The sequence below is a fragment of the Triticum aestivum genome, chromosome 7D (assembly GCF_018294505.1).
Source record: "Triticum aestivum cultivar Chinese Spring chromosome 7D, IWGSC CS RefSeq v2.1, whole genome shotgun sequence".
In the NCBI taxonomy this organism is placed as follows: Eukaryota; Viridiplantae; Streptophyta; class Magnoliopsida; order Poales; family Poaceae; genus Triticum; species Triticum aestivum.
In genome coordinates this window covers 187,076,596-187,097,555 of record NC_057814.1, presented here as the reverse complement: position 1 = coordinate 187,097,555, position 20,960 = coordinate 187,076,596, and the positions used below count along the sequence as shown (strand labels likewise).

The 20,960-nt window shown below is 46.7% G+C and overlaps 1 protein-coding gene across 1 annotated transcript; it reads right to left on the bottom strand.

The window, feature by feature from the left end:
• Positions 1-2,263: 2,263 nt before the first annotated feature.
• On the bottom strand, positions 2,264-15,986 carry LOC123166701 (mannan endo-1,4-beta-mannosidase 6). The gene is made up of 5 exons (XM_044584497.1): positions 15,442-15,986; positions 4,670-4,867; positions 3,377-3,499; positions 3,071-3,282; positions 2,264-2,996 (listed from the first exon to the last, which is right to left on the bottom strand). Exons 1-5 carry the CDS (start codon positions 15,823-15,825, stop codon positions 2,624-2,626), a joined length of 1,290 nt encoding a protein of 429 aa, XP_044440432.1. The 5' UTR covers positions 15,826-15,986; the 3' UTR covers positions 2,264-2,623.
• Positions 15,987-20,960: the final 4,974 nt, after the last annotated feature.

The window sequence follows — 20,960 nt, the reverse complement described above, 5'->3', positions numbered from 1 at the left end:
TACTGCTATGTGGGTTTATAGTCTAAATTGTAATTGATTATCAGTTTGTGCCCGCACGTGAGAAGTGCCTCCGAGGATTGTCCTTTCTTTGTCTTGGAAATGAACCACTTGACATGTATTACATGCTTGCACTACGGGCAACGAACGAGTGGCAAAGGGGCTGCTGGCTCTGGATTAGAACGGTCCCATTGATTGATGAGGATGATATAGAGACATGGACTTGCACATGAAAAACTTGGCTTGAAGCTCTGGGAAGATAATTTGCATATCTGCCTGATTCCTTTTTCTTTTTTGAAGTGGTCCAGTGGCTCTTGGCCTTGTCAGGTGGTTAGCAAGAGTTTTTCTATGAAACAAATACAAGTGATTTCGAACGAAACCCTACATCACTAACCACAAGTGTCAGCATCATAGCCCATAACGATCTTTTGTAATCCTATAAACCTAAATAGTTAATTCTCACTAACTTTAATTCTCTCGACATGTTATGTGAGTCACCATGTCACCATGCATGAAAAAAATACCCTTATTAACCACTTATCTCAACATGCAACTATGTCAGCTCACCACGGCAGCCACCATGCATGGGAAAAGATACACGTTAACATCAAATGCCGCAAGCCAAAGCAACTAGCATTGCCGATCAATCCATCACTCTATCAGGTGCGCCTACAAAGTGTTAGTATTTAATTTAGGTTGTTTTTCTCTTGAATAATTATATTCATGAGTATACATGCAAACACTATATTGAGTAATTAAAAATTTTAGTTGGTTCATCTTGGCAAACACTATATTGAATAATTATATTAGTTTCATTAATTTCATATTTTGGATACTTTTTTCTAATAAAGGCGTTAATAAAATATAGCATCAAGTGGATACAAAGCATAATGAGTAACACCCGGTGTCCGCATAGTGAGAATGTATACAGCCAAACAGACTGACAAAAGAAGAAGAAAAAAGCCAACATATTGGCACCACTAAAGTCGTAAAAGATCAACACTATGCTATCACCCATATTGGGTGAAAACCTCCTGGCCACCCGCTCCAACCACACACCACACCACCTTAAACAACGGTTGGTACTCCTTTCGGTTATCAATCGATTGGCTATTCCTCAGGTCTTCACGCATAATTCTAAACGTTGTGTGAAATAACAAATATTCAAAATTACATAATTAAGTGAGAGTATGTGCTAGTCATGCTAGTTCGTTATAACTAAAAGATTTTTTTAACATTTAGGGCCTCATTTTCCATTTTACACCAGGACCTCAAATTCCTGGAGACGGCCCAACCCACCGAAACAACCCGAGCTCCACGCTCTAAGACCCCCAAGAAAAGCAGAGACACCACGCTGACTTTTCAGATTTGTACATGAAGCCGAGCCTACGCGCATGATCGGCATCCACGAATAGGCGTCCTTGCCATGCATCATCACCGCTGGCGATAACAACCTGCGGGTCCGTGTAGTTTGTTCTATGAACGTGCATACAGAAACGTCGTGCTCCTGCTTTTTCAGGCGTAGCTCTCCTGATGGGCGTCTCATCTGAACGTATGTGGTATGGTAATGGTAATGGTCTCATGTGTACGCTACAAATGGGAAATAGTATTCGTTAGGAACTTTCAACGCGCCATATGGTCCTCGTACGAGCACGGCAGACCTGCTCTTGTGTGGTTGGTGCTCCACGCCACATCCTTTCCGTTGCATGTTTTGGTCCCAAATGAAAAGAACGTGTAAGCAGATTTTTCTTCACGCGCAGCAGAACGAGGTAAACATCCAGCCCTCAGTACACAATACAAGTCATATCTGCCGACCACTGTTTTGCAAGCAAACCATACTCTCTTTTTTGTTGTTGAAATCGTCAGTTAAGCAGTCTACCTTAGAGTGAAATCCAACGGCTCACCTCATTCCTCGTGCCTCGCCTGGGAATGGAGGTGGTACAAGTTTCTGGCAAACTCAGATGCAATCTCAGCTCTCCTGTATGGAAAATGCTAAACCTCAATTCTTGAGGAACAGTAGCGGAGCCAGGATTGAAGGAAATGTAAAAAAAATCCATGTTACCGAAAAACAAATTGGCCCAAGGTTGACTTCAATCCTGGCTCCGCCACTTCTGCAATGCACCAGCCCGAGCACGAATCTGAAACTGAATTGCAATGTAATCCCTCCATTTGGAATTACTTGTATCTAAACGTATTTTAGTTCTAGATACATCCATTTCCGAGACAAGTAATTCCGAACGGAGGGAGTACAAAACATTGAAACACATAAAGCAAATCCGATATTTCTGAAATTCTTCTTGCTATTCATGTGGCCAAGAAACAAAGTAGCTAACAAGTTGCGTACACCTATGGAAAGAATGCTAGCAACCACATTGGTGGCTGACAGACAAAAGTAAAAAAACGGTAATTACCACAGACAAATTCAAACGCCACCTGCTTGCATTTGATGAGTAATCTATCACTAGTTACAAACGTTTTGTTGCTATACACATCCTGTCAGTCAGCTGTTCGCTTCTATAGGCAGTCTTGTTCAAGATAATGCTGAAGACAAGTTTCTGTTTGATAAAGCGGGGTTTCCCGCTATCAATGGCAGTAAAATTCCTAGGGCTGTATCGGACATTGCCAGTCAGGGTCTCTTATCATTCTTGTACAGCATTTGCAATCGACAAGACTGCTCCGTTATCAACTTATAAGTCGAGGGATGATCACGTGCCACCAGGGAGAAGTCATCGTGGTACATATGTGTTCCTTCTACCATCAACTGCCAAATAAGAGCACCACCGCCTGCCTGAAGCTTCCTCGCTGAATCATAGATTTTGTCGTAAACAACTCTTAGAAGAATATCTCTATCAACTGTGCTGTTACCATCTACGTGCTGCAGGTAACCTACTTCTGAGAACAGAACGGGTTTCTTCAAGATGTGTTCGCTGTCATTAAGGTGTGAATCAACCCAACTGGAAAGGTATCTGAGTTTTTCTTCCATGCTTGCCTTTGGTAGCCTGGGAACAAATATATGCATCAATGGCATATAAAGAATGATACATTTGTACAAATAATAGGGAAAAATACATACCAGCTGTCAGGGTAAGCATGCACCGATGCAAAATCAATATTCTCGACTGCTGAGTTCTGTATGAAGTCTGAGCAGAATGAAGCTGCCCAGTCCCCAGGATTATAACCCAGCCTCTCAGCTATTCCAGTGCCATAAAACCCTTCAATTCCTACTGTAACAAGATGTTTAGTGTCCAGACTCTTGACATACGCTGCCATCTCTGCTATCCAAGCCTGGAAGGGAAATCGGGTTGAAGTGCTGAGTGTTTTCACTCAGAAAAATCCCCATGTACTGAAAGTGAAAACGGATGTTTGAATGCCACATTACCTGAAGATGGGGACCAGATGAGTTGGACACACACCTAGGCTCATTCATGAGTTCCCAAGCAAATATAGCAGGTTCATCAGAGTATCTGATTCCACTGTAAGAGTTCCTTCTGGTTAATATTGCCTGTTGGTAATACATTATATAGGAATAGCGATAAAATCGTCAAAAAATGGCCAGAGAAAGAAATTGGAGAACAACGTGTTTCTAAATAATGCTTCTTCAAACATAGCTGCAAGTTTTGTTTACCCAGGTCAATTAGAGTCGCAATAGAGGACACATATCACTCCCTTGTTTATTTATTTTAACACGTTTACAAGCTACTATGCATAAAAGAAGGTCTCATAAGTCATGCTAGTCACTTAGCAGTGGCCACAGCACAATACACTTTACCACGCCTAGATAAAATGTCAGGGCATATGAACATATTAGGTACATTCAGCAAATATAAAACACTTCTATCTTATCCACCTCCCTTAGGAGATAATGTACAGAGAAAACCATGATATGTGTACAGAAAAGATTGACACATTATGTGGTAGAAACTAGGGTTCTACCGGGTCTAGGCCAGAGGTTGTAGGGGAAGGAGGGAGCTGGTCGTGGACGAACTCGCGGCCGCCGGCGGCTGGGCGCCGTCGTGCGCGAGGAGGCGGCGGCTGAGAGGGAGATGGCGGAGGGGAGGAGGCGGCTAGGGTTAGGTCTCCCGGCTCCCTAAGAAAGCCGAGCAAATATGATTGCTTCTTGCTTAATTCCAAAACGGATCCTTACACGAGTTTATATAATCCTCCTACTAAGATAATTGGGCTAAGCCCCTAATAACGATAAGATAGACTGGGCCACAACTAACTGGGCTAAGCCCCTAATATGCCGGTCATAACATTATGTCTTTTCTAAAGCCCTCATCAAAAGTAAGATGAGATTATCAAAATTAATTTTCTAACGTGAAGTGGGGCACACCACAAGATTGCAATGAATGCACAGCTACATCTTCTGTTTTCATGATATATGTCCTGAACCTCACCAGAATCAGTTTCAAAACAACTGTCCATTGAGGAAATCAAGAGTATAGTGAATCCAATATCTCCACTCAAAACCCCTACTTTAATGCTTTAGAACAGGTTAAATGGTTGTAGCATGTCATTCAACAAGGGTATATACTTCCTTAACTATTTCATAGATTTAGTGTTTAGTTATTATGTGCACATGGTGGGTTGAGGACAGTTAAGAAAACAGAGGGAGTAGTAAATATGAGATGCTACAATAAAAAATAATTATTTGTTTCAAGCTAAATATTACCTTCACAAAATCCTTGTAGTAACCCTTAATGGTTGGGTGATAGAAAAAAGAATCGGTTGAATTCGTCAAGTTAGCTCCAGCTGCTTGTGCCCACTTAACATATTGGGCCTTCCCTCCGAAGTTATCAAGGTTGTTGACAAGGCAAAGAATCAACCTAATATGATTTCTCCGGGCTTCATATATAATGTAATCCAATACCTGTAATGAAGAAAATTATGATTAATATTCACATGAAGAACATCATTTACCTGTGCTTCTATAAACCTATTTGTTGAGGTATTGCCATTTAAAAAGTAATCCTAAAAATGGATACCGCTTCAAAAAGATGTGTTGGGGAGTGTATACAGCCATGAAGAAAAAACTAAAGAATTTCTTAGGTGAAGGCACAGAATCTAGAGATTTCATAATAACACGGTAGAAACACAGGGTACATGTTAAGCCCTAGCTAAACTCTAGAGATCATGAAAAGTTCGGCACCACTTCATACTTCAGAAAAATCTAAATATCAGTTTGCATTCCATTGTGTAAGCATAACACACTCAAAATTCGGGATCATAAGTTAATCATTTTGTCAGAGAACGACGAGGTATGTGGCATCATTCACGTTACACAGCGCAAACTATTAGCAACTTGTACCATAATATAAGGAAGGTTGCTGTCAATAGAAGAAATAAATAAATGAAAGGATGGCGGTAGCATGCATCTTAAAGCTGCTAATTATTTGTGCTTGCTGAACATATCCATTGTTTCTTTCCTGGCATTGAAGTTGTTCACGATGCGAACTTGCAAAGTGTCCAATATGATTCGTAGAGGCATAACAGACCAAATAGCCTGATGGCTACAGCGGTTAAAGTTTAACTTAGTATGATACCAGTCGACGCCAAATATTGCACCTCACAGACAAATGCATGATCATTCCACTGAAGAAACCGTCGTTCTTTCAGGGATTCTATTTTCCATTGTAAAAACTTGATTGCAGCAACATAATTGACAGGGCTGGTTAACTCAAGTGTGTAAAGGTATTAGAGGCCAAGATGAGATGTGTCAATCCAGGAGGTAAAGTTTCAAAACTCGTTCTATTGGTGAGTCAAATAACCATCAATCCTGAGAATTTACAGATGTGCCCTTCACAGTGCCTAGCTGACCATGCTTCAAAATTCATAAGAGAACTATGCAGATGTAAGCAGGTAATGTGACATTCAAAGGTCCATTTTTCTGAGTCTTAAAGTAGCTTTCCATATGACTCCTCAAAACAGACCCCATCAGTTTCAAACTTGAAACTTCTGAGTTGCAATTTTAAACATTTGGTTAATATGCATGTGGCGCAATATATCTCGAATCAAACAAGCATGCTGCCGTTGCTAACCATAGGATTCTGTTAAGAGATTGTAACCATGAAAAACTTTTGTTCCTGTTCGTCCTACAATTGGTGTTTATCGAAAATGCGACACTGCTGATGGCGACGCCCCCACATGATGGCGACGGTGCGGCGGCCCTGCCGCCCCCACCGGAACCACCACCTGCTGGGCGCGCCGGACGACCCCAGGCCACTCTAGAGGAGTCGCCAGAGGCCGCAGCGGCGGCGCCGGTGCCGGAGGTCTCTGGATCAACTGATCCGCCAGATCTGGAGCCGGTTGGAGGGTTTTTGAACCCGGCGAAATGGAGAGTTCATTTCGAAGATGTTCGGGCGGCCGAACACGGATCAGATGGCGTTCTCTACGCGCATTACCCATCAAGATGGATGGTGTTGCAAGATCTGGAGGGGGATATCCTTGGTGGGCGATACCTATGCGAAGACGAGAAAATCGCTGAAGGTATGCGATTGCTTATTGATGTTTTCAATATTGTTGTTCATTCGTTTGTGCAGAGAGAAGAGGAGGTTCACGATCACATCGAAGTGGTCGATCTTACGGCGGATCCTCGGCCCTCGACGCCGCGGTTCGGGGGACGATTTTGGGTCCTGGCCGATGATGACGAGGATGATGTGGACTCGCTGATGCCCGCCGTGTGCCTGGAGGAGGAGCCTAGGGTGCAGCCGGAGAAGCCACAATCCTCGCCGCACTTGGGGAGCGGCGGCAGGCGCAAGATGGATGCGAGGTTCGGCCCTAGGTCACCGCCGCCGCTGCCGAAGATGAAGCTCTGGTGCGGTCCACTCCCAAAGGTGAGCTCTTCGATCATTACTTTGTCGGACTATTTTCATCCAGATGTGTGGACGAAAGTCACTCGGAAGAAGAAGAAACGAGGTGCGCGGACGTTTGGGAGTCCGTCGCCGGGGAGCGGCGCGGCTCGCCAGACTTGGGACGTACGGCAGGCGCGGATAAATTTTTTGCTAGGCCGCGACGGGCCGGAGCTTTGTGACGCCGAGTTGGGCTTTGCTAGGGCTGGGTATGAGGCCCAGGTCCCTGAGGGTCCAGATTGATGATCACGTGCATGGGATCGTAGCGACAAGTGAGCCGCCGAGTCATGCAACGTCGAATCCATCTTCCTGTTCGCCAGTAATTGCTAGGGTTCGCCGGATAGCAACGCCGGGTTTCCCAAAAGCTGATCACGGACGTGCTACCAGGATCCGGCCGCTTGCTGCTCGTCAAGTTGTCATGGCGGGTCGGGGTTCCGGGCCGCCCCCCAGGCCAGCGCCGCCACCCCCCAAGACGGCGCCGCCGCAGCCTTCGGCGGCCCCGAGGCCGGCGCCACCTCCGCACCATGTGGCGCAACCGCCTCAGCAGCGGGCTGCGGCTTCGCAGCACACGACCGCTCCGCCGCCCAGTGTGGCGCAGCCGCACGCGGCTAGGGCTGCGCCGGCGGTTCCTAGAGGAGGCTATGGTTCAGGCCCGTAGCAGTATGCGACGAACCGAGGTCAGGGTTTCGCCCACGGCGGTCGCGGACCCCCTCGAGGACAGTGGGGAGATGATGGCTACGATGTGTATGGTGATGGCCAACATCGGGGCTCGTCGTCGACGGGCGGTGGCCGTGGGTACGCGTGGCAGAGTGACAGGACGGCGGATCGTCCATTCTACGGCCCTCCGGGAGGTTTCGTTGAGGGGGCGTCTGGCCCGGACTACCGGCAGAGAGGTGGATACCGTGGTCATCGTGGTGGCCGCGGAGGCAGGAACCGCCACCGATAGCCTCCACCGCCGGCCGCTACCGGTTCCGAGGGCACAGAGCCGACTGCTACTTCGGAGGTGGTTGCTTCTGGGCAGACGCCACCTTTGTCTGGTTAGGTCATGGCCGCAGTGACGGCTTTGGCAACTGCGACGGTGCCCGAGGCTGAGCCCAATGCGGCGGGTATTGTCAAAGTGGCTGAGAAACCGGATGGAGATAGAGCTGCCAAGTGGGCTCGTAAGAAGGAGAAGATGTTATGCTATCGCTGTGGAGAGCAGGGGCACTTTATTGCGGAGTGCACTACTGAGCTTTGTGACACATGCCTCAAACCGGTGCACGCTACGGGAGAGTGCCCGTTGTTGCGTGAACCGATGCTGGGAGTCACCATATACGGAGTTTGCCGCGCCGAGTTGATGTTCTTTGAGTCTCCTAGTGCGAGGGAGGCCCCAGAGGCGCCGCAGAACGCGACCACGGGGGTGGTCAAGGTAACTAAAGGAGTCTTGTCAGAGGCACAGATCCTACAGAGGCTGAATGAGCTTGCTCCAGGTAACTTTCAGTGGGAGCTTATCAGGCTCGAGGCCAACGTGTACAAGGTTGATTTTCCAACAGCAGAGGACCTAAAGAAACTTCTGAGCTTTGGGATGTGTAGAGTGCCTGGCACAGAGTGTATCCTTGAGTTTGACGAGTGGAAGAAGGTCGAGCCGAAGGGCAAGCCACTTACTCAGGTTTGGTTGCGTTTTTCGGGAGCGCCTTCGAAGCCTCTGAATGATGTTCGGGTCGCGGCTAGTTTGGGGACACTTGTTGGAAAGACCGAACGGGTGGACATGCCGTTGACCCGTGCAAACGGGGTGGCGAGGTTGCTCATGAGTGTTCTGGATATCGAGTTCGTACCGGATGTGGTTAGATGGACGCATGCCGGCCTGATATACAACCTAGAGACTGAGTTTGAGGACACTGATCTATTCACCGAGGCCATGGCAGGGAATGATGTCGATACGGTTGATAAGGATGACGGCTCGGGCAACAAGGAGCTGCGAGAGGATGACAGTGGACGAGATAAGTCCAATACCCCGGGTACAAAGCACGCCTCGGTGGCGCCGGGGAAGGGGCCTCCACCATCTACTTCTGCGCCTATGAACTCACTGAGATTTGGTTCGTTTGAGCCTGCTTCTGCTCCTCCTAGACTGTGGAGTGATCGGGTGGAGCGTGATGATTTGTTCGAGCACTCGTACCTCCTCTTGATCCGGCTGGGCATGACGCCGTAGTTAGTGGTTGCTCGGATGTGCTTGCTACAGAGGTGACCTCGGTGGAGGGTGCACCTAGTTCAGCGGTACCCGCGGCAGTGCTCGGTCAGGCAGCCGAGCTTGGCTTTGAGGGTGGAGAGTCACGTGGGCAGGCGGCCCCCGGTTCCCCCACTGTTCACGCTCAGGGCAGCGCTTCGCAGCAGAGGAGGAGCACGGTGGCACCTTGCGCGCCTGATGGTGTTCCGCGCTCCAGAGGGGGTGCCGGGCCGAGGGGCGCGGGCAGGTGGCCCCCGCTCCTACCTCTCCCAAGGCGCCCCTGCAGGGGGCGGCAGTTGCAGCTTCCCCTTGCTGCAGCCCTAGGCCGACGCCGCCGGACGCCTCGGGCCCCTCGACGGTGGTGGCTGGTGGGGCTTCGCCGGTAGGGCCGACGACTGATGGCAACAGCCCGACTGGTTCAGCACAGTTGAGCCCTGTTGGGGGTTGGGCAGGAGGCCTTACCCCGAACGGGACTACGCGGGACGAGATCATCGCTTTCGGAGGGATCCCGGATCCTGTGTCCGAAGGTCGACGGATGAGCAGCCGTCTCCAGGACCAGCCGGATGTTGATGACATGCAGCTACGGTGCGCCATGCGGGCGGCCAAGCTTCGTGACATTGCGGTCACTACTGGTATGTCAGTCAACACTTCCAATTCTATTTTGCATTTTTCCGATGATGAGATTATACATAATGCAAATCAGTTGGGAGTTTCTTTAGGTAGTAATGGTAGTGAAGTTGCTAAATCTGTCAATGATATCCTTGATCTTGAAGCGGAGCGTGCCTTAGAAATTATTCGAAACTTAGCGGCTGTAAAACCTATGAACGATTCGGATATAGATGCGTTGGGGGTTAGGGTACTTGATAGCTTGTGTGCGGATCTTGCACCCTCACATCCCGAGTCAGAGGACGATGAGGGTACTGTATCCCCAAGGGGTTCAATTCTTGCAGATACTCAGGCAGTTAGGTCCACTGAGCTCGGTTATGAGGACCGAGTAGAGGACCAAAATAAGCCTAAATGCAAGTGGAAACGAAAGATTTATCCGGCTTCGGCTGTGCGCAGAAGTGCTAGGATCCGGACCACTAAAAAATTTCATGATGAAATATGAAGGGAATCTTTTGGAATAGCAGAGGTCTTAAGGACTTGGCTAAAAGAAGATTTCTAGCGGATGCTTCTATAGAACACAAGTTGGATTTTATCGCCCTCTCTGAAACTGGAAGGGACAATTTCACCGCCCAGTTTCTTAGCACTTTATTGGGAGGAGTTGATTTCGATTGGCATTGCCTACCTCCAAGAGGAAGATCCGGTGGGACTTTACTTGGGGTTAAATGCGACACTTTGGAAGTCCGGAATTGGTAATGGGAGATTTTGCGGTTAAGTTTCGGGTCCGATCGAAGGTTGATGGGTTTAATTGGGCATGGTGGCGGTGTATGGCGCCGCACAGCCCGAGCTCAAACCAGAGTTTTTTTAGTGGACTTAGTTCGTATTTGCGGTAGCGAACAGCTCCCAACTCTGGTTGGGGGCGGTTTTAACATTATTCAAAGACGGGAGGAAAAAAAACAATGACAATTTTGACGGCAAATGGTCGTTTATGTTTAATACAATAATTGAAAGCATGGATCTTGGAGAGATCGAGCTTTCTGGTAGAAAATTCACTTGGGCCAATATGTTACCAATTCCAACGTTTGAGAAGTTGGATCGAGTCCTTGCAAGCGTCGAATGGGAGCAGAAGTTTCCTCTGGTGACGGTCCAAGCGTTGTCACGCGCGATCTCCGACCATACCCCATTGCTTGTTAACTCTGGAGAGGCAACTCATGTGAGAAACAAAAACACTCTCTCTTTCGAATTAGCTTGGTTTGAAAGAGAAGGGTTCTTGGATCTGATAGCACGGGAATGGGCTAAAGATTCAGGAGGGAGGTCGAATGTAGAAAGATGGCAGAATAAGATTAGGCACCTAAGACAGTTCTTACGTGGTTGGGCCAAACATTTGAGTGGGATATATAAGGCTGAAAAGGGAAGGCTCTTTCTCCTTATTAGTTCCCTCGAATTAAAAGTCGAGTCCTTCATTCTAGATACCAGGAAGCTGGAAACTAAAGTGGAGGCGGAAATGAGACTGAAACAACTGCTTCGAGAGGAGGAATTGAAGTGGGCACTAAGAGCTAAAGTGCGCAAAATCGTCCAAGGGGACGATAACACTCAATTCTTTCATATGATTGCGAATGGCAAACATCGAAAGAAAAGAATCTTTCAACTCGACCAAGATGAGGGGACGATTTTAGGACAGGAGAACCTAAAATTTTACATCACCAATTACTATAAGCAGCTTTTTGGGCCACCTGAGGATAACTTCGTGTCCTTAGATGAGTCGAGGGTTGAGGATATCCCTCAACTAGCAGCAGATGAGAACGATATTTTGACCGCCCCATTTCAAAGAAAGAGGTGTTTGAGGCAATTTCACAGATGAAGAATAACAAAGCGTCGGGGCCGGATGGTTTTCCAGCAGAGTTTTATAAGAAGTGCTGGCACATCATTAAGGGTGACTTGCTCCCGATGTTCCATGATTTGTTCTTCGGACATCTGCAGCTATTTCACTTGAATTTCGGAACGATTACGTTGCTTCCTAAGAAAACAGAGCCGTGCGGATTGAGCAATTCAGGCGATCTGTCTTCTTAATGTCAGTTTTAAAATTTTCACCAAGGTTGGAACTAGCAAGCTTACGCAGATTGCGCATTCTGTGGTGCAGCCATCTCAATCTGCTTTCATGCCGGACAAAAACATCCTAGAAGGGGTTGTGGTCCTACATGAAACGCTCCATGAAATCCACACGAAAAAACTAGATGGGGTGGTTTTTAAAGTGGATTTTGAGAAAGCGTACGAGAAGGTAAAATGGCCATTTCTTCAGCAGGCCTTGTGAATGAAAGGATTAGATCAGTCCTGGAGAAACCAGGTAGATTCTTTCACGCAAAAAGGGAGTGTAGGAATCAAAGTGAATGATGACATAGGTCATTATTTCCAGACACACAAGGGTCTGAGGAAAGGAGACCCGATGTCACCGATTCTGTTCAACATAGTGGTAGACATGTTAACGATCCTAATAGGAAGAGCTAAGGAGAATGGCCAGGTAGGCGGCCTCGACCCGCATTTAGTGGACGGAGGAGTGTCCATCTTACAGTACGCTGATGATACTATCATCTTTATGGAGCATGATTTGGCAAAAGCAAGGAACATGAAGCTTGTGTTATGCTTATTCGAACAATTGTCGGGGTTAAAGGTTAACTTCCATAAAAGTGAATTGTTCTGCTTTGGAAGAGCTAAAGACGAACAAGAAGCTTATAAACAATTGTTCGGGTGCGAATTGGGGTCGTTGCCCTTCACGTATTTGGGTATACCAATTCACCATCGCAAGCTTTCCAACAAAGAATGAAAGTGCATTGAGGATCGATTTGAAAAGAAACTAAGCTGCTGGAAGGGCAAGCTTATGTCATACGGAGGCCGACTAATTCTCATTAATTCGGTACTCACGAGTATGCCTATGTTTCTCTTGTCCTTTTTCAAAGTACCAGTTGGTGTTCGGAAAAGACTAGATTTCTATCGATCGCGCTTCTTCTGGCAGAGCGATGAGTTAAAACGAAAGTACAGACTCGCTAAATGGGACATAATCTGTTGGCCAAAAGACCAAGGGGGCCTCGGCATAGAAAATTTAGAGGTAAAGAACAGATGTCTTCTCAGCAAGTGGTTGTATAAGCTATCTATAGAGACCGATGCAACATGGGCCCAGATTCTGCATAATAAGTACCTACATTCCAAAACCTTATCCCAGGTGACGGTCAGACCGACCGATTCACCATTTTGGAAGGGACTGATGAGAGTGAGATCAGTCTTCTTCAACAGGACAAAATTTACAGTTGGAAATGGTACTACCACAAGATTCTCGGAGGATACATGGTTAGGGGAGACACCCCTTGCTATACAATATCCTTCTCTCTATAATATTGTTCAGCGAAGAGACGCTTACGTTGCAACAGTATTACAGTCCAACCCTCTAAATATTCAATTCAGGAGGACGTTAGTGGGAAACCGTTGGGAAGCTTGGCTCCATCTGGTGAGAAGATTGATGGACGTTAACCTTTCTCAACAGCCAGATCAGTTGCACTGGAAACTAACTAAGAATGGAGAGTTTTCGGTTAAGTCCATGTATTTGGACATTATCAATACTGGCTCTATACCTCGATCGAAACATGTTTGGAAAGTCAAAGTGCCTTTAAAAATTAAAGTGTTTATGTGGTTTGTCCATAAACAAGTCATTCTAACTAAGGACAATTTGGCAAAACGCAACTGGACAGGATCTAGAAGATGTAGCTTCTGTGATCATGATGAATCCATCAAACACCTCTTTCTTGACTGCCCAATGGCCAAAAAATTATGGCGGTCTGTCCACATAGCATTTAATATTACTCCTCCGAATACTATCAACACGTTATTTGGGACGTGGTTAGATGGAGTAGATTCAGAAACGGCGAGACATATCCGTGTAGGAGTATGTGCTTTATTATGGGCAGTTTGGAACTGCGGGAATGATTTGGTTTTTAACAGACAACACATATTCATTTCTTGCAGGTTATTTTCCGGGCCACTATACTGATCCGTATGTGGTCGCTACTCACTCCGACGGATGCCAGGGAGCGTATGGTTACTGGGTCTATCCGGTGGGAGACGGTAGCACGGGCTATCTTCAACCGGTTTGGATGGCGGTCATGTAATAGGATAGGCGTTTAGTTTCCTATCTTCTTTTTGCCTGCCGGTTGTGGCTATCCTGTTCTTTTGTGTTTTTGCTCTTTCTGAGCATTTTTTCCTGTTTGAGACCTGAAGACTTTGTTGAACCTTTTGCTTATTAATAAGATGGCCGTATGCATTGTTCTGATGCAGAGGCCGGGGGATAACCTCCTTTTCGAAGAAAAAAAATAAGAGGAAGCATATGAAAAATGTAACCCATTCTTTCGGGGTTTTTTAGCTCACTGGCCATGCGCTGCAATTTTGGGGCTTAATGCTGATATTTTAGCAACAAATCTAACAATAGTGGTTGGTGTTTTGATTTATGCCACCGAAACCTAGACTGCGGAAGAAATTAGGTGAAGTATGCCAGATACGAAGTAAGGAAAAGTATCTAGAACTTCCCCCCTGACCTACTCCCCAACCTAGAGTAGCTAAGTTTTTTTAGGGGTACCTAGAGTAGGTAAGTGTGGAAGTAAAATCAACCCTTGTTCATGCATGGGCTTTTCTGGTACGAAATGGGCCACTTCAAATAGGTCCATTGCTCTAGCCCAGAATACGATTAATCCGTCATGGGCTACGTGAGCTCCAAGTAGTTTAGCCGATAAATATTTATTATTCTGGCATTCCCAGCCCACCAAACAAAGCTGGTGGTTTCTTGGTCGGTCACAACCAGTTAAAACAAAAGTTCAATTAAAGAGTGTTCCTACATGGTAGAAACTCCTCAGGATTATAAGATTTTTATGAGGCTTTACGAGTATGTTCCATGACTAATGGCTGCAATACAAGGCCAAGCTTGTTAATATTACGTAGTTAACCAGGCCAGTCAGGGCGCGCTATGAATTTGCAGCCGACATTAGGTAGGGTCTTCAAATATCACACGTTAACAGCGCACTTGTTTCGATGACCACACCACTAGAATATGATTAAAAAATGCAGAACCATGATTGGAAGAGGGGAGGAGACCGGTGAAGGGATCTGCCTTGATAGGTGCAATGGAACTTGCTTCTTGACAGAAGGTTCTAATCAGCGAGAGGCACCAAAGAAATCGCACCACGATATATAAGGGACTTAAAAGCTAATAGGTTCCCAAAAAGGCTAGACGCCAACCATAAGATTTATTCGATGAATGGTGGAAAGTTATTACGACTGGATTTATTCGGTACATGGCAGTCTTACTGTGAAGGGTATTATGGAATCTACTGAATTATGGATTTGGACTACAGAAGCATAAAGCATAACCTAATCTGGTATCGAAATACGATACATGGTATCGGGCATTGAGCCTCTACATGACAAAATATGCAGATATCTTCATGTTGCAAAAATGCAAAGTATCTGCTAAATGATGGCCACATGAAGCACATCCAAATTGCCCCAGTTGCATCATCATGCTTTGCAACACCCCCACGGTCCCAACAGAGGCACCAACAACACGAAAGATGTGTCCACGCGTTTATTAACAGCAGCTCTAAGTAGTGCCCTCGTATACAGAAAACTGGTCTACGACAAGAATTCTGACCAGAAGAGCAGCCCCATTGGGTTGACTGCCACCAGATGGTTCGCGAGGGGGGGGGGGGGGGGGGGGGGGGGGGGGGGAGGGGATTGGAGGGAGATCTGGACCTGGAAAACGGCTTCGTTGAAGCGGCCGGGGGAGATCTGAAGCGCGCCGGGGCCGCCGTCGATGAAGGCCCAGGTGCGGCAGACGCCGAGGCCCATGCGGCGGCCCCGGCGCAGCATCTCCGACACGAGCGCGGGCGACCGCGACGAGAGCAGCCAGTAGGAGTTCCAGCCGTTGACGTAGAGCGGCGCGCCCGTGTCGGCGTCCACGAAGTGGGTGCCGTTGCGGCCCGCGAACGACATCCGCGGCTGCAGCCACGGCACCGGCAGCTTGAGGCCGCCGCCGCCGGGGGCGGCGGGGTCGCGGCCCGGGAGCCAGTTTAGGTACACGACGGCGAGGAGGAGGAGGAGGCCCAGGAAGCTGTAGAGCCGCTTCTCCCGCCGCATTGGTCGGCTGGCAAAGCCTCCGACCCCGCCGCGGCGTTGGATTTCCGTCCCTCCCTTACTTTCCCTCCCTTTCTCAGTCGGAGGCCGGCGGTGGGGGTTCGCGCGTGTGCCGGAACTTGGTTCGGCTTCTGGTCGCTGTTTATTTGGGTTTTGCTGCCGTCACTTTTTCCCTTTTCACATCAAGTTTTGCTGTCGCCATTCGAGCGTGCAGTGTAGGGTTTTTTTTTGTGATCCTGGGGAATTTTATAGTTTGGTCCATGTTCCTTGTAGCAACTCCTCTAAGGCCGCGCTTGGCATGGGGTATATTTATACACCTGTATTTATTTTACAAGTGTATAATACCGGCCAGACTTTTGAGCTGGAAAGAAAAACGACCGATGAAGATTTGTATATTTTACAGGAGTATTGCGCCGTGAAACGCCAATCCAATCAGGACCTAACTCTCCTCACCATCATGATACATCAATACGATAATTTTATATTAAAATGACACTCTAGCAGTGCCGTCCGTTTTTAGATTGCCATAATTTACAGAGGGCGCTTCATATCGAGCCCATGAGGCTTCGTATTTGGAGTCTCGGGTGTTGTTTGAAGCGTGCTTCATCCATCAACCGCTCGTGCGGGAGAAAGTTTCACCTTCCTTTGCAGCCTTTCATGTGGTCATCTCCTCTACCCGCTAATGGCGCGGACGACCATGGCACCGGAAGCATGGCAATTAATGGCATCATCGCGTGTCAAGGGAGAGTATCTGGTGCTACCGAGGCTTAAATGCTACCATGATACGGGCATCTGGGCCGTCGGATTCTTAGATTGGACGGCATCTGGGAGCTGTTGAATCTGCTGGACCTAAGCGTAATTTTTGGACTCCTCGTAGACTTTTTTTGCAAATATTGCAGAGTTATTGAGATCCGTCTGATACGACAATCCGACGACCCAAGAGCGTGTATCACGGTAGCACCTAAAGCTTGGTAGCACTAGATATTTTCCCCGCGTGTCAAATGTTTATGGTCACCCCCAACACATTTTTCCGACACCCGCTTGCTGTCGCGGCTATAAAAACCGTCCCTTGGTCGAATAGCTCACAACCTTCACTTCTAACACCGTTGCACTGTCCACTTTGTTCCTTCTTGTCGCCATGTCACTTCCCAAGCGGCTGGACTAGGTGCAGGGAGGAGGAGAGGATAGGATATCTAGGCAAGTACCACCATCTAAGGCTAGGTCAAAATTATTGTTTGCGAAAATGATTCAGATCTATTATATGTTTAGGAGAAGTACAAAACACCTCAAACATGATAAAATTATATCGGCGTTTCTGGACAACTGAATGACCACTGCCACTGCCAAAACGAACTGTCAACGCGTCGATGTCGCCGCTCTCCTAATGGAGTCGGCTTGACCTTCTCGATGACAACCAAGAAGTCTTCGCACACGTGCCCCTAAAGACCAGTGCCTTAGAGCCACAGTCGTCGTCATTAAACCTTTGAATAGACCTGAAACACATAACATCAAATCTCATTATCACGCACGCACAACGAGAAATTCTAACCTCATTGTCCTAAGGAAACAACGGAAATCTATGCCGGAGCTCCGTTGATTGCGTCTAGATGGACAGATTTGAGAAGGATCGAAACCCGAACGACAAACTCAAAGAAGAAGCGTCGTCATCTAACCGAGCGCCACATTTATGAAGACTAAAAAAATCTAACCTAAACTACTAGCCGAAGCGGAGGCACCGAGATTCCCTTTCTCGCCACCGATCGCCGAAGCGGCATACATAGGGGAGGCGAATACATGGACTCACCGACGAGGCTTGAAGGGGAGAGTTTGCCCTAGCACGAAGGAGAAGGGAAGAAAATGCTTCGCGTGGCAGAGTGCTAGATTATTTACTTGCACAGAAGTACTTCATGGACGACGTTTGTTGAACGACACATGCAGGATAGATAATCCAACCGCGTGATGTTGTTCAGACTTGCACATGGATGGTGCGATGTGGCACATCGTGCAAATTTTGGCCGGCAAGTGTCGTCCGCGTAGCACTGCTCTTGCTTGCGTGGCTAGGTTGAAACTATGTTTGCATGTGGTGCCAATAACAGACACAAACACATCTAAAAAAAATACACTAACACTACTACTCGTATGAGATGGTATTGGTTGTTTCAGTTTACCATGTGTTGGAACTTCCGTGACATGAACAACTTGGCCAATCCCTTGTTCAGCCTTCCAAGTATCACTTGCCTCTGTCATGCGTGGAAGGGAGAAGAGTGCAAGTTTCAGCAAGGAACCGGAGGACACGGCACGCTTGCACAGCCACTCAGGCTTGGAGTTTAGCTGGGATCAAGGCCTGAAGTTTAAGAGCATGCCTAAAGAAACACTAGTTAGGCTCGAGCAAAAGATAATTTTAAAATAGCAAAAAAGTCAAATAATTTTGAAACTTTCAATGTGAACATGGTCCAGTGTTATACTAACATGTAAAGTTTCACGAAGGAGTGGTCTTCTGCGCGAAAGAATACGAATTCAGTTCTATATAAAAATTACTATCTCCGTAAAGAAATATAAAAGCGTTTAGATCACACTCTTATATTTCTTTACAAAGAGTGTTGTTTACGGTTTTTGAAGTTGCAATTTTGTTCTTTTCCCTAGAAGGGCACGGAAGTCATTTCTTCGTGAAACTTCGTATGTAAGTAGAACACTCGATGATGTTCGTCACAATTAAGTTATAGAATTGTTTGTTTTAGACATTTTTCAAAATTAATATGGCTTAGCGAGTGCGCTGGACCCATGTCCCAAAGATTTGTATCGTAGTTAGACTCATTTATTTTTGGGCGAAGAATGCCAACAACACATGTGGAGACTGCTTGCACTATCTCGACAACTGCAACTATGACTCTCTCTTCTTTTTGAAAAACTCAAATCACCATGACAGTATAAAAAACACGAGAAGTAACAAAAATTACATTCATATTGATGCAGTATCAAGCGACAACTACAAGTACTGGAGCGAGCCGAACACGTGTCGCCTCGTTACCACTCCCTCACCGAAACCGGACAAACCTCGTTATACTATACAATCGGGAACTCTTCGTGCTAAGACCCCAAAGGACCAGCGCACCAGAACAACAATCGCCGCTATAGAGAATCGTAGATCAGAAGGATCCAACTGTAGCCACATGAACATTGACGAATAAGACCGGGTCCACACAAATCCAACGAAGACAAACACCGACCGAAATCCTGTGAGATCCACCGAATACACACCTCTACGCGCCCTCCGACGACACAGACGCACCATTGAAACGGGGCTAAGTGGGGAAACCCCTATTCCATCTTCAGCGAGTCGCCGCCTCGTGCTACCTCTTGAGTACTGCGTTGGTTTTTCCTTGAAGAGGAAAGGGTGATGCAGTAAAGTAACGTAAGTATTTTCCTCAGTTTTTGAGAACCAAGGTATCAATCCAGTAGGAGACCACGCGCGAGTCCCACGTACCTACACAAACAAATAAGAACCTCGCAACCAACGCGATAAAGGGGTTGTCAATCCCTTCACGGTCACTTACGAGAGTGAGATCTGATAGAGATGATAAGATAATATTTTTGGTACTTTTATGATAAAGACTAAAAGTAAAGAAAGCAAAATAAACGGTAATAGAAATAACTTGTTGTCGGGAGATTAATATGATGGAAAATAGACCCGGGGGCCATAGGTTTCACTAGTGGCTTCTCTCAAGATAGCATAAGTATTACGGTGGGTAAACGAATTACTGTCGAGCAATTGATAGAACTGAGCATAGTTATGAGAATATCTAGGTATGATCATGTATATAGGCATCACGTCCGTGACAAGTAGACCGAACGATTCTGCATCTACTACTATTACTCCACACATCGACCGCTATCCAGCATGCATCTAGAGTATTAAGTTCATAAGAACAGAGTAACGCTTTAAGCAAGATGACATGATGTAGAGGGATAAACTCATGCAATATGATATAAACCCCATCTTTTTATCCTCGATGGCAACAATACAATATGTGCCTTGCTGCCCCTGCTGTCACTGGGAAAGGACACCGCAAGATTGAACCCAAAGCTAAGCACTTCTCCCATTGCAAGAAAGATCAATCTAGTAGGCCAAACCAAACTGATAATTCGAAGAAACTTGCAAAGATAACCAATCATACATAAAAGAATTCAGAGGAGATTCAAATATTGTTCATAGATAATCTGGATCATAAACCCACAATTCATCGGATCTCGACAAACACACCGCAAAAAGAAGAGTTACATCGAATAGATCTCCAAGAAGATCGAGGAGAACTTTGTATTGAGATCCAAAGAGAGAGAAGAAGCCATCTAGCTAATAACTATGGACCCAAAGGTCTGAGGTAAACTACTCACACATCATCGGAGAGGCTATGGTGTTGATGTAGAAGCCCTCCGTGATCAGTGCCCCCTCCGGCAGGACACCGGAAAAGGCCCCAAGATGGGATCTCACGGGTACAGAAGGTTGCGGCGGTGGAATTAGGTTTTCGTGGTGCTCCTCGATGGTTTGAGGGTACGTAGGTATATATAGGAGGAAGAAGTAGGTCGGTGGAGCCACGAGGGGCCCACGAGGGTGGAGGGCGCGCCCAAGGGGGTAGGCGCGCCCCCTACCTCGTGGCTTCCTCGTTTGTTGCTTGACGTCCACTCTAAGTCTTCTGGATCACGTTTGTTCCGAAAATCACGTTTCCGAAGGTTTCATTCTGTTTGGACTCCGTTTGATATTGTTTTTCTGCGAAACACTGAAATATGCAAAAAAACAGCAATTTGGGCTGGGCCTCCGGTTAATAGGTTAGTCTCAAAAATAATATAAAAGTGTATAATAAAGCCCATTAAACATCCATAACAGAATATAATATAGCATGGAACAATAAAAAATTATAGATACGTTGGAGACGTATCACCTCGCCTTTCTAAGTAGGACATAAACCCTAAATAGACAAAAAACACCTAAAAATCAAGCATGAGCCCTTCAGCCGGCAAGGACCGAGATCCACCACGTCCTGATGATCCTAAGGCCACAAGAGACGAGGTAGATCGACGACCCCGTAGTGAGAGGCAGGAAACCCTAAACGCATGCGAATTTTTCTTTCTTTGTCGGGAAT

Coding starts and splice junctions, on each gene's coding strand:
- LOC123166701 (XM_044584497.1), bottom strand. CDS start 15,825: ATGCGGCGGGAGAAGCGGCTCTACAGCTTCCTGGGCCTCCTCCTCCTC. Junction 3,500..4,669: donor ACTACAAGGATTTTGTGAAG/GTAATATTTAGC, acceptor TATTACCAACAG/GCAATATTAACCAGAAGGAA. Junction 3,283..3,376: donor CATCTGGTCCCCATCTTCAG/GTAATGTGGCAT, acceptor TTTCCCTTCCAG/GCTTGGATAGCAGAGATGGC.